This window comes from Eleutherodactylus coqui, chromosome 1 (genome assembly GCF_035609145.1).
Source record: "Eleutherodactylus coqui strain aEleCoq1 chromosome 1, aEleCoq1.hap1, whole genome shotgun sequence".
NCBI lineage: Eukaryota > Metazoa > Chordata > Amphibia > Anura > Eleutherodactylidae > Eleutherodactylus > Eleutherodactylus coqui.
Window position 1 is genome coordinate 62,826,161 of NC_089837.1, and position 14,148 is coordinate 62,840,308.

The 14,148-nt window shown below is 43.8% G+C and overlaps 1 protein-coding gene across 1 annotated transcript; it reads right to left on the reverse strand.

The window, feature by feature from the left end:
* Window positions 1-2,983: 2,983 nt before the first annotated feature.
* On the reverse strand, window positions 2,984-8,644 carry TDRD15 (tudor domain containing 15; the record flags this gene model as incomplete). Its single annotated transcript, XM_066594386.1, has 1 exon — window positions 2,984-8,644. A coding segment is annotated over exon 1 (5,661 nt), but the record flags the coding sequence as incomplete, so codon positions are not given.
* Window positions 8,645-14,148: the final 5,504 nt, after the last annotated feature.

Here is a 14,148-nt window from a genome sequence, read left to right on the forward strand (position 1 = left end):
GAGCCATACAGAAGTTATTCCACTTACCTGCTCCGTTGCTAGCGTCCCCATCTCCATGGTTCCGTCTAAATTCGCCGGCAGCTTGCTTTTTTAGACGCGCTTGCGCAGTCCGGTCTTCTCCATTCAGCACGAGCCGCTTCAGTGTGCTCCCCGCTACAGCTCTTCTGCGCATGCGCAGACGAGCTGTCACTGCTCGGGAGCGCGCTGGAGCGGCCATTCTGTACCTTCCTCTGTTAGAGGAAGGTGCAGAGCTGCCGAGCTGTCCGGAGAAGCCGCCCAGCTGTCCCGCCGTCCAGCTGTCCTGGTAAGTGATGGGCCGGGGGGGGGCTGCCGCTGCGCCGGGCTGCCGCTGCAATGGGGGGGGCTGTCGCTGCGATGGGGGGGGGGGGGCTGTCGCTGGGCCGGGGGAACTAGCGCTGGGCCGGGGGAACTAGCTTTGGGCCGGGGGAACTAGCGCTGGGCCGGGGGAACTAGCGCTGGGCCGGGGGAACTAGCGCTGGGCCGGGGGAACTAGCGCTGGGCCGGGGGAACTAGCGCTGGGCCGGGGGAACTAGCGCTGGGCCGGGGGGGCTGTCGCTGCGATGGGGGGGCTGTCGCTGCGATGGGGGGGCTGTCGCTGCGATGGGGGGGCTGTCGCTGCGATGGGGGGGCTGTCGCTGCGATGGGGGGGGGGGGGGCTGCGCCGGTTACCTGCTGCCTGGCGGTGGGTGACTGGTCGGCGGCTGCGGTGGGTCCGGTCGGCGGCTGCGGGGCGTCGTGTTGCCATGGAGACACAGCTGGCAGCGTCTCGGGAGCGCGCACGTCGGGCTGCAGCGAGCGACGGGAAAAGAGCCGGCGGCCATCTTGGGGAAACTTTTATAAGTTGCTGAAACGCTGGAACGGTAAGTACGAACCAGCTAGAAATGTCATTTACAGGGGGGCTTAGTAATGTGTACTTAATGGGGGGGACTGGGCAATAAAAAAAATTCACTGCTTCCTCGAGACATCTCCTTTAAGCCCTAACCCGAAACTAAGCCCTAGCTACATTCAACAACAAAAAAAGGGAATACTTAAAGGGGTTGTCCCGCAAAAGCAAGTGGGGTTATACACTTCTGTATGGCCATATTAATGCACTTTGTAATATACATCGTGCATTAAATATGAGCCATACAGAAGTTATATACTCACCTTCCCTGCGCTGGCGTCCCCGTCTCCATGGTGCCGTCTAATTTCAGCGTCTAATCGCCCGATTAGACACACTTGCGCAGAAGGGTCTTCTCCCTTCTGGTCGGTCCAGGCACGAGCGGCGTTCTGGCTCCGCCCCCTTCTACGCGTCATCGCGTAGCTGCGCCCCGTCACGTGTGCCGATTCCAGCCAATCAGGAGGCTGGAATCGGCAATGGACCGCACAGAGCCCACGGTGCACCATGGGAGAAGACCCGCAGTGCATCGTGGGTGAAGATCCTGGCGGCCATCTTGGATGAAAAGAAGGAAGAAGTTGCAGACAGGGGATTCGGGTAAGTAAAATTTTTTTTTTTTTATTTCAACACATCCCTTAGGTTTGTCCTGCGCTGAACCATGCCTATGCAAAAAGAAAAAAAAAAAACCCCGTTTCGGTGCGGGACAACCCCTTTAACTGGTAGGCTGGGTCCTCCTGCTGCTCTCTGGAGCTCCGCTGGGCGTCCTGCAGTCCTTGTTCGCTCACAGAAGATCACTTCCTGGTTGCCAGATTCATAAATCATGCCCCCAGCAAGCAATGGCTCTGATTGGCTAAGTAGCGATGGATGAACCAATCACAGCCACCACATTGTGGGCGAACGAGGAATGCAGGACGCCCGTCGAAGCTCCAGAGAGCAGCAGGACCCAGACCGAGCCTACTAAGTAAGTATTGCCCCGTTTTTTTTTTTGTGTGTAGAGTGCAGCTAGGGATTACTTTCGGGGTAGGTCTTAACAATCTTGTGCTAAAACCGCGCAGGTAGCAATGCGATGCACGATTTTCCACAGGAAAACACATCACTGTTGCTACAAAATTGTGGGGACAAAGCTGCAATATTGCTTTGATTTTGTAGCGGCGATATCAATGTCGTCCATGTGAAAGAGGCCTTAAAGCGACCCTCCAGGAGAAACAAAAAAGGCTGCATTGACTTTCTAATAGAGATGAGCGAACGTACTCGTAATGAGTACTTACGCACCCGAGTACCGCCATCTTCGAGTACTTCAGTACTCGCGCGTAAAGATTTGGGGGGGGGGGGGGGGGGGGGGAGAGGCGCGGCGGTGCGGGGGGGGGGGGGAGCAGCGGGGAACAGGGGGGAGCCCTCTCTCTCTCCCTCTCCCCCCCACTCCCCGCTGCAACCCCCCGCGCCGCCACCCGAATTTTTTCGCCCGAGTACGGAAGTACTCGAAAATCGCGGTATTCGGGCGAAAAAGGGGCGGGGCCGAGCACGTTCGCTCATCTCTACTTTCTAATGAACACATAGTATGTATCATTAGTCTAAGACACTACACCTGCTTTGATTAACCAGGGCTGTCCACTTTAACAGTGCCGGCCACTCAGAGCACCATGTAGGGTCTTAGACTACTGATGCATGCTATTCACAGTGTGCATCAGGTAGTCAAAGAAGCGATTAGTCAGTCTTGGCCCAGAGCGTTGTGTTAAGGATGCATTGCTATAACCTACAACATTACCAAACTATATAGCAGACATCACAAATATCCTATTTTTGAATAGACAGGTTTACTATAAAATACAGATTATGCCATTTCGACTGAATACTCACAGATATTCTTTGGGGATATGTGACTTGAGTATTTTACCATTCCTGCACACCGTTCTGTTGAAGTGGAAATCCAGCCGGACAATCCCACCTCTCCTCTTCATATATGTTCAGTCTTGAGGGATCCAGTTTTTCTCTACATGTGGAGAGCTCAGCTTTTGTCGTTTCTGGGCGAAGTGAGGGGAAATCATACATCATTCCTGATTTTACGCCATCTTCAATTTGCTTAGCAAAACCTTTTTTAACTAAATTAAGGGCCAAATTTCCTGAACCATAAAGAGATACTTCCAAAATGTTGTTTTCAAGACTTTTAATAGGCAACATCATCAAGTCGTGGTTTTTGACAAAGCTGGCACAATAGCTAATGGCTTCTTCAGACCAACTATTTCGATCTTTTGACATCACACCATGAAGGGTGCAATGATACGTTAGTGACAGAAGGCAAGACATTTCTGTTGGAATCCTTTTCAGTTCTTTGTAATCGGAGTAAGGAAAGATTCGGTCAATCCCATAGTCAGGCAAGTGCAGTAAGATGAAGTCCTTGTTAATGCTTTTTATTTCTGCCCTGCACCACTCTTGTTCGACAAGTGACTTTACAAGACAGAGAGAACCAGGTTTTAGTGAATCACTATCTATAGAGGTAAGGTCATCTGATATTTCCATCGACTTTGATAAAGTATCCATCAAATTAATAGAGTCCACCAGCTGAACAAAAAAACTGGAGGGGTCATAAAATGATGTAACAATTCCATGAAAAACTTCTAACGTTTTCAGCGGCTTCCTTGGAATTTGGGATGATGAAACGTAAGGCGACGAGTGAGACTTTGCTGTATCAAACTTTTTATCAGGTGAGCTTTGTACACTATGAAGATAAGGCAACAGCATTAGACCTTCAACCAATATCTCCACTTTCCATGCATTTACAGACTCCAAAAATTCAAGAAATATTATTTGCACTTCTTTCTGCAAAATCGATTTCAACTGTGCTGTAAAGACATTTTCACCAATTTGTTCAATCCCGGGGTATTTACAAACAATTGCTTGTTTAGGAATGGAAAGCACTTTAGAAGAAAGCATTCTGGCATTGTGCATGCTTATTACTTCATGTGCACCGTGGTCCACAAAAAATACTATCATCTTCCTTGTACTTGGCATTAGTTTTTCAACAGTGGCACGAAGCCAAATACGCGTATTTTTAGATTTTGCCAAACAGACCATACCCTCTGAAATATCCTTTGCTAGAATTCGGTTGCCAACCTGCTTGACAGTAGCAGCTATGTGCGACTCTAATTCGGACTCCTCAAAAGTATTGACTAAGGTGACAAAAAGGGTTTCAGAATTAGAAAGAAAAATATTTTTCACTTTTTCTATTAGACCAGGCCTTAATGTCTTGGTTCTAAGGCTGTAAATGTTTTTAGCAGCTGTCGCTTCCGCCTTGGGGCTTTCATTTGAAATTTTCAAAGAGCTCAAGTCCAATTTTGGAAGATTGTCCTTGGTAACTGCAGCAGGTAGGTTTGAAGAACAATTAAAACTTTGAAGGAGTTCTTCAGAAAGGGACTGTCCTTCTAAGGTTATACTGACCTCCCACTGAAGGCCATGTTTGCGCATAAACTTGCAACTTAATTGTTCATTCTTAACTTTCTCTGAAAACTTTTTTGAAATATTTTTACTCCACTCGGTGTGGTTCTGCAGTTTCTGAATCCCAGTGAGGAAAACAGGGACACTTAACCTAGGTATCGTTAAGAACTTTTCTGGAAGAGTTAAGATGCACGAAGAATCCACATTTGCCACGTTACCATAATCAATAAATTCAATATGCAAACTGTCTTGCAGGAGGTCTTTAATTTCTGCTCTATAGTATGCCTCATCATCTGGATACTGAGCAACAACTACAAGACCTCTCGCGATATCTTGTTTTTTAACGACTTGGAAAAACATCTTGTTGAGCTCTTCAGCTATCTGAATGATCTCTTCCTCTTGATTGGCAAGTTGCACAAAAAACCTGGAAGGACTATCTATATGCGAAGCATAAACAAGATAGGTGGTATCTGCCTCTAGATGTATTTCAGGAAGATCAACCGACTTTAGAAGTTTTTGACTGGAGAAAGAGTTCTGGTCGTTGATGTGGTCTATAGATTTCGTAACGGTATCTGCCTCTAGATGTATTTCAGGAAGATCAACCGACTTTAGAAGTTTTTGACTGGAGAAAGAGTTCTGGTCGTTGATGTGGTCTATAGATTTCGTAACGGTATCTGCCTCTAGATGGATTTCAGAAAGATCAACCGACTTTAGAAGCTTTTGACTGGAGAAATAGTTCTGGTCGTTGATGTGGTCTATAGATTTCGTAACGGTATCTGCCTCTAGATGGATTTCAGGAAGATCAACCGACTTTAGAAGTTTTTGACTGGAGAAAGAGTTTTTGTCCTTGATGTGCTCTATAGATTTCGTAACGTGAGCTGAATTAATCTCTTGGTGGAATGAGTTTATAGGTAAAAAATCAACACTGTCTGGACCGTTCTTATTTTTAGTAGAGATCGAGTCTTCACAAACATTCAGTTTCTCTCTGCTTCTAATGCATTTAATCCCAAACAATTTTTTCACTTCTTCATTTATGGAGGTATTTCCATTAGACAATTCCAGCTCCAGCTGTCCTTCATCGTCTTTAGCCATTACAGTAGCACTTAACAGTTCACCAACACATTGCTTTTCCAGCCAGGTTTTGGCTTCTACTGGAAAGAGTGATTCTTTCATACCGGCCAGGTAGCATGGAATGGCTTGCATTGGCTGAAATAAAATATCAACAGCATCCTCTGGAATAGAAAGCATTTCACTTTTTCTCACCATCTGGCTATTTCCAAAATCTACAAAAAATGCCAAAAACAGAGAGGAGTTCACAGGGTATGGCAATGCTCTGTACAAATTGCCATCTTCCAAGTATCTAACAATGCAGAGCTCATTTGGTTTCTGAACTGGCTTTACCTGATCACCTATCTTACCTACTTCCGTCATCAACTTCTCAAAGATCTTTTCATTTTTGGCAAGATGGCAGTAAAATTTTCCAGTATTATATATATAAGTCACACAAATATCTTCCTTGCTTCCCACTTCAAGGTCAAAGCTAGAGTAGCAAAATGTATGTAAATGACGAGATGGAACATTCTTTCCTAAAATCAGATGACCCTTCCTTGTTAATATTTTATTTGCATTGCCGAAACGAGTTTCTAAGTTTACGGCATTACGTAGACCCTCGGAACCACTACTGTACAAAGCAACCACAGTACATTTCATTACATCAACAGTAAGTTGAAGGCTTTTAAAATCTTCACATGCATTAGTAGACCATTCACAGTGAGCATATGGAGGAGAAAACACTTGACTCAAGCAGCAATGGAAAGCTTGACCTTCCAATTTTAGAAACTGTGGTTTAATTTCACAAAGTTCTGAAATCAACACCCTTTCCATATTCCCATAATCAATGAAAATAACATCGGCTTCATGAGCTGAAACATACTTCACAAGGGCTGCTCGATAGTACTTGCCAGTGCTGAAGGACTTTGCAGCACAAGCGACTTGTCCATGTTGGTAGCTGCTGTTGCAACAGCTGTAAAATTTCTGCATTTCATCCATTAAGGTGGATAGTTTCGAGGCGCTTTCTGACATTTGACACCAGAAACTAGCTGGCGAGGTCACATGAGAACATTTCACATACATAGAAGCTCCAGGTTTAAATATATACGGTTTATAGCAAACTGCAGAAACACCGTTTTTTTGTAATTTGCTTTCTAGTATACAATATGATGAATTTTGCTCCATTGGTTTGCGTTTCAAAGCACTCAGTGAAACTTGTGCTTCTCTGGATAAGAGCCGTCTAGTCCTTATGTTTTTTTTTGTTTTGCCAAGGATTTCGCTATTTTTTGTGTTGTAATCTAAGGACTGACCATCCACTTTCCAGAGCTCTGCAAAACCAGCTTGCACCAAAAGAGTGGCAATATCTGAAGATTCCGTGCTGTCCGAAAGTCGCATTTCCACCACATATGTGGATTTCTGTTTGCCAAGAACATGGCAAAGAAGAGCTTTCCCATTCACAGTTGTTTTAAAAAAGTCATTGCTAGTCATACTCCACACATCGTCAACGGGATAGGTATATGCTAAAGAACAGCACATTGCTAACGCTGGCAAAATGGTGAATTGCGACAACAACACCTTTGCATCATAGAATGGAATGGTTTCGGTGTTCCCAAAGTCAATGAAATAAACAGAAATTTGTGGACTCGGCATTTCGGTGACCATGGCTCTGTAATAATGCCCGTCTAATGCATAACGTGCACAGCAAAGTTGACCAGGCTTGGGATCTTGCAAAACCATCTCCATATGCTCACAATTATTGTAGGTTTCTGCAATCTTTGCCGTCATCTCGGTATACTCCTTTTGGCACTTATCAGTTCTTATCCAAAAATGTGAGGGGTTTACTGCGTATTCGACATAGGCTATATGGACTGACTCCAAGTCCATCTTCATTGATTTGTAAGAAACTGTTTCAATGTATTCCACCTCTGTGGAGGTAGCAATCTCAGGTAAAGACAGCTTTTGATATTCCTCATCAATGACTGGCTTTGCAAAATCAGTAAAAATATGCGGGGAGAAAAAAGGAACTTGCTTGTTTGCCAAATGACAATCTGTACTGAATTCAAACTCTTTAGCATACAATGATAAGTAATACAGACGCTCTTCACTGCAATAGTCCTTTATATGGCCAATGACAACATGTCCCATTAGGGCCTCTTTAAACAGAGTTAGCTGCACATTTTGAAAACTTTTTATATGGTCATTGCCCCAAGATAATGCACATGGGATAGCCATCATGGGTAAAGCTAAGAACTCTGGCTGCAGCCTCTGCACATTGGAGGACGGTACGGTTTCACTACTACCAATATCGAAAAACCAGACATTTACGTCATTATAAGACATAAGCTTCTGGATAACTCCTCTGTACCATAAGCCATCTTTACGCTTGGCAGCGCAGAGTACACCAAAATTACCAAGGGTGGAACTTGCTCCTGTTACGGTAGTTTCATAATGAGAGCACATAGAAGCAGTGAGTTTACTTAACTCTGTCTCCCATGACAGAACATGGCAATAAAAGCGATCTGGGCTTATAGCGGCAGAAATTTTAATTTTTTCCATGGTATTGACACTAAATTCAGGTCTCAGATGATCTAGTATCTTTTGGAAACGGGGAAGGCAGTCAGGAATAACAAGAGTGACATCAGTACATATGTCCTTCTGTTGAAGCAGGTCAGGCATTTGTTTGCAGTGAGAGTTTGCTGGAAACTTGTGTATGATTTCAACAAGGAGGCGAAATGACTCCGAATCGACATATTTTGCCAAACTGAGCTCAATGGCATAGCTTACGACTTTAGGTATTTCTAAAAGAATAACCTGATTGGGTAAGAATGTTTTGACATTTCCGTGAAGCTGTTGACCGACCAAGGATGAAAAATAATTTATGGCTCTTGAGGTCCACTTCTCATTAAGTGGCAGTAAATTAGAAATGATCCCATTGACCACCTTAGGAGGGAGCGTGAATAATTCACCAACAGCAGAAGCAATTTGTGAAGAGGGAACTTTGATGACATTGCCTTGATCTATTAGTGCAACTTCAAATTTCTGATTGACATTATCCAAAATTTTACCCCTGTGCCACATTCCGTAAGGTTTATCTTGTACCAAGCAAAACTCCCCGATATTAATGTCCACATTGTTTTTTGCAGTTAGTTGCATTTCATTCTGTAGTATGTGATAGTCAAATTCAGAATCAGATATATATTTTCCTTGAAATTTTATTATAACATCTCCAGGTTGGCAACTGATATTTATGATCTTCAAATCCATTTGCAAGTTACACTTCCCTGTTAAAGACATATAATCCATTGAATCTGAAAAATAAGAAGAAAAAAAAAAACTTACTCAAAAAGTTTTACAAGTTAGGATACGTGTACATGGGCGTTTATTATTGACTCTATACTATGGCAATAACTTCTATCCATGACTGAAGGAGCAATCATACCATGCATAGATGAAGGAAATGATATCCGGTTGAGTTATGACACGTCATGTAAAGTAAAGCCACTTATTAATAAGCTTACGTCTTCAGAAGTATGCTGCTCAATTGATTGTAGTCCTAGTCATGTGGTCCTGGACTTCAAGGCTTTCAGGTAAGCATGTGTGACCGTTGACATGTCTGAATTGGATAGATGGCTATCCCATCACAGCTTACTTGAAAGCCTATGTAACACAGACTAGGTATCTGCAGCTGCAATCGGACAAACACATTTTGTAATGCTGGGAAAAAAAGACATGCCTATCTAGTTTACCATATGCTCTTGCGATGTTGATCCAGAAGAAAGCAAAAAAAAATAAAAAATCATTCTAGGGGGAAGAAATTCCTTCCTGACTCAGAACGACTCCCTGGGTTAATAACCCGTGTCCAGTAATTTGATGACTGTAACTTTTAACATTATAAGGCTACATACACACAACGGCGAAACTCAAGCGAATAAGAACTCCATTCTTTTGAATCCAGTCATACAAATGAGCGATGTTGTCCCTCGTAGTGATGCTGTGGGAGAAAAAAAAATTGGTGCATGTTTTATTTTTTTTCATGTTCCTCAGAACGTATCGTCCGCTGATTTCAATGGGATGTTAAAGATATTGCATGGCACGCACATACCATGTGATCTGTATGTGAAATCAATGGGAAACACTTTCAATCCTCCATCACACATGAAACACACGTACAAGAGGATCAGAATTTCATAGAAGTGCCTGAAAAACATTTCGCATCCGTGGGTACAACGCACACTGGTAAGCGTGAGATGAGGGCGAGTTTCTCAGCATGATATCGTGCTCACCCCTTGTGAATGTAACCTCACACTCGAAAACCGCATCCAGGCCTCTTTTGAACTCTCTTAGCAAGTTCACCATAACCATGTCTTCAGGTACAGAGTTCTATGCTTTCACTACTGTTAGGGTGGACACCCACTGTTTTTTTTTTTCTCCACTGCAAGAGTAAAGTTAAAGTCTCACAGCGCAGTGCGAGAAAAAAAACCCGGCATGACGCTGGGATATCGGCATCACGCAAGCATATCGCCAGTCTTTTCAATGGGGCCAGCGGCAGCAGCGCTAGCCCCATTGAAAAGAGATGGAGAATGCCGCGGACTTCTGCCACAGCTGTAACAGCTGTGGCTGAAGTCCCCGTCATTCTATTCCATTGCTTTCAATGGGATCGGCACTGCTGCCGACCCCATTGAAAGCACTGGTTTCAGCCAAGCCCTGCAGTAAGATTATCGGGGAAGGGCTTGAAATTTAAGCCCTTCCCTGATAATCAGCAAAAAGTGTTTAAAAAATTATAAAAAATATTACTCACCTCTCCCGCGCTCAGCCGCGTCCTCCTGCTGGCTCCCCTGCACTGCTATTAAGCTCTTTCAGCAGTCGGGGGATTTAAAAATCCCTGCCTCCTGAAAGGGCTGTGCAGATTGGCTGAGGGCTCAGCCAATAGCAGCTAGTGCTTAGCTACTGGCTGAGCGCTCAGGCAATCACACGTAGCCCTTAGCTATTCATTCATGAATAGCTAAGATATAGCTATTCATCCCCGCAGGGATGAAGGAAACTCCTACCACAGCTGTGGCAGAAGTCCGCGGCATTCTCCCTATGTTTTCAATGGGGTTAGCGCTGCTGCCGCTGGCTCCACTGAAGCCACTAGCGATATGCCGGTTCTATACCGGCGTCTTTCTTGTGCTGCGAGGCGAGAGTTTTCTCGCGCTCTCGCAGCGCAAGAAAGAAAATATCGCAAGTGAGCGTTCACCCTTACAGTAAAGAATATCCTTTGTGGCGCAGAGTGCTCTGCGCCACATGACCTGAAGGTTATGGGTTCAATCCTCGCTTGGTTCAGTTAGCTAACTCAAGGTTGACTCAGCTTTCTATCCTTCTGGAGGTCAGTAAAATCAGAACTCAGCTTCCTGAGGTGTAAAATATGACTGGGGAAGGCAATGGCAAACCACCCCGCAAAAACAGTCTGCCAAGAAAACATCACAATGTGACGTCATCCTAGTAACCTTACCGTGTTGATGTACCTTTCTACAACACCTTTCTACAATCCAAGCACTTATGAAAATCTATTGGAAATTTGCGTTATTTAACATTTTAATACCAGGGCTAATTAATTTTTACCACTGGATAACGACATTAAATCTTGTTAAAGAAATATGCCTCTTTCTCAGATGCCTCATTTTCTCTATACCCGGTAATTACACGGTTTGCAACTGTTCAGAAACTTTGCCATTTACAAATGCTACCAATACACATCCCCAAATCTTTCTTCAAGAAAATCAGCTCACAATTCTCTTGCTTCTTCTGGAAATATAAACGACCGCGTCTAGCATACTCACTAATGTCCAAGAGAAGACAATACGGCGGAGTGGGCCTTCCTAATATCCTTGAATATTATAAAGCAATCAAGCCAAATAGATGGCTAGGGATAGTAGCCCCGATAGAAAACTCCAAAGTGAGGAAAATAGCACAACAGACTTATGGCAAGAACATTATCAGAGACCTGTGGCTCCCCTGCCCGAAAACATACCGCTCTAAAGACTTTAGTATCCTGCTGAGGGGCATCTGCGAGACCTGGGACTCCCCATCTCACGAACTAGCCCCTTCGCCATCCCCCTGCGCTCCTTTAAGCTTACTCTCTTACATAACCAAGCACTCTAAGACATGGATGCCAGAAAACCTCTGGAACATCTTTAAAGGTAAATCAATCTTTGATTTACAAAGCATCATTCATGAGAAACCTAGCGACATTATTAACTCCTTAAGCACACAAAAGAAACTGCAAGACCTCCACATCGCACACATTGCAAATACAATCGCCAATTTTAAAAGAAAATATCCCTCTACAAGACCAACATCAGAATTTGAAAGGTTAATAAAATCGCAAAATTTAGAAACCAGAAAAATTTCATTCCTGACCAAAAATTTCACAACAGCTTGCGCCTTAGGTAGACCAACTTACATCTCCTCATGGGAGAGGGAGTTAGATATAAAAATATCAGACGCAGAACTTAAAACGATATTTAAATCTTCCTATGGTGTCTCCCCATGCGTTCGCCTTCAAGAAAACCATTATAAACTTCTATCTAGATGGTACAAAACACCCGAATGGCTATTCACCTACAAACTCTCAGAATCAGATAGGTGCTGGAGATGTCAGGAGAATAAAGGTACCTACCTACACATCTGGTGGAATTGTAAGAAAATTAAACCCTTTTGGTCAGAAATCGAAAGAGAAATGGCAATAATCCTTAAAAAAGCAATTCTTCTAACCCCAGACTTGATAATATTAAACAGGCCGAGTGAGTCCTTAAACCCCCTGGGACAAACTCGCTGCATTTATGATAGTGGCAGCTAAGGCATTGATTCCCATTTACTGGAGAAACCAGTCACCCCCTCCCACTAAGGCGTGGAAAGGCAAGATTAGCCAGATCTACCAGTTTGAAGAGATCCTTAGCTGGACAAACTCGACATATACCACATTTTTGACCACCTGGTCGCCTTGGATAAATTATTGCTCCAACACCATAACACAGGATTAACCCCCCCTAGAGCGAACATCTTAATTTCAGTGGAAATCAGATCCAACAGAGGTCTCTCTATGCCCCTCCCAGCAGATACCACTGGATTGGCGAATAGAACCACAATGGCGCAACGACACTATTAAACAGAAAAGAAGAAAAGACATTAGCTGAGCACACCCCCCCCCCATACCAAACACAACCTTTAACTCCTTAATGACATGGCCTATTTTGGCGTTGAGGACCAAGCGATTTTTTGGTATGTTTCCATCTCCATTTTTCAAAAGCCATAACTTTTTTATTTTTCCGTCGACGCGGCCGTATAAGGACTTGTTTCTTTGCGTGGCGAACTGTAGTTTTTATCGGTGCCACTTTTGGGTACATAGACTATATCGTAAATTTTTTTTTTTTTTATGATAACAGGGAGAGAAAACGCATCAATTCTGCCATAGATTTCTTTTTTTTACAGCGTTAATCATGCAGCATAAATGACACACTACATTTTTTCTGCTGGTCGGTACGGTAACAACGATACCAAAATTGTTATATTTTTTTTACGTTTTTACACTTTTTGCAATGAAAACCCCCTTTTTTTGGAAATTTTTTTTTCTCTATAGCTGCATTCAAAGTCCTGTAACTTTTTTATTTTTCTATGTACGGAGCTCTATAAGGGCTTATTTTTTGCGAGACGAGCTGTAGTTTTTATTGGTACCATTTTGGGGAATGTGCGGCTTTTTTGATCACTTTTATTGCATTTTTTGGGAGGCAAAATGCTAAAAATTAGCATTTTGCTTCTGTTTTTTAGCGTTTTTTACGCTTTTTGTCGTATAAAATAAAAAGCATGTTCAACTTTTTGTACACGTCGTTACGGACGCGTCAATAACCAATATGTGGGGTTTTAATTTTTTTCCCATTTTTTATGCTAATATTAGAAAAAGCATAAAAAAAAAGAGGGTTTTTTACATTTTTCTTTTTTTTTTTTTACACTTTTTTTTTCTTTTTTTATACTATTTGAGTCCCTTTGAGGGACTTACAACACTGTACCGATGATCGCTGTTATAAGATGACGCGTCAATACCCAATATGTGGGGTTTTAATTTTTTCCCCATTTTTTATGCTAATATTAGAAAAAGCATAAAAAAAGAGGTTTTTTTTACATTTTTCTTTTTTTTCCCCATTTTTTATGCTAATATTAGAAAAAGCATAAAAAAAGAGGTTTTTTTTACATTTTTCTGGTGACAGGCCGGGCTCTCGCGATGACATCGCGAGAGCCGGCCAGAGACACAGAGGGAGCGCGATCCCTCTGTGAACTCTTTCCCTGCCGCGATCTACTTAGATTGCGGCATGGAAGGGGTTAACAGCGGGGGGCGCATCTCCGATGCCCCCCGCTGTTGCAGCGGGACGCCGACTGTGACTGACAGCCGGCTCCCGCTGCGGGATAGCGCGGGATCTTATGTGATCTCGCGCTATCCCCAGGACATACCGGTACGTCCTGTTGCGGGAAGTACCAGGCTCCCAAGACGTACCACTACGTCCTGGAGCGGGAAGGGGTTAAACAAAACATCCTGGGAACCGAGTTAGCGTAGTAGTCTCATACCGCCTTGCCTTCCCAGACAGTGGACACGATTAATGACTGTTCTGCCGGGCTGAGACTCTCCGCTGCGGCCGGGGTTACACCCAATAAAGGAACAACGGGTGAATCGCCACCCGGGAGGATGCCTCCCTGCAATCCCCCGACAGGGACGTGAACACCTGCCACGGTGTGAT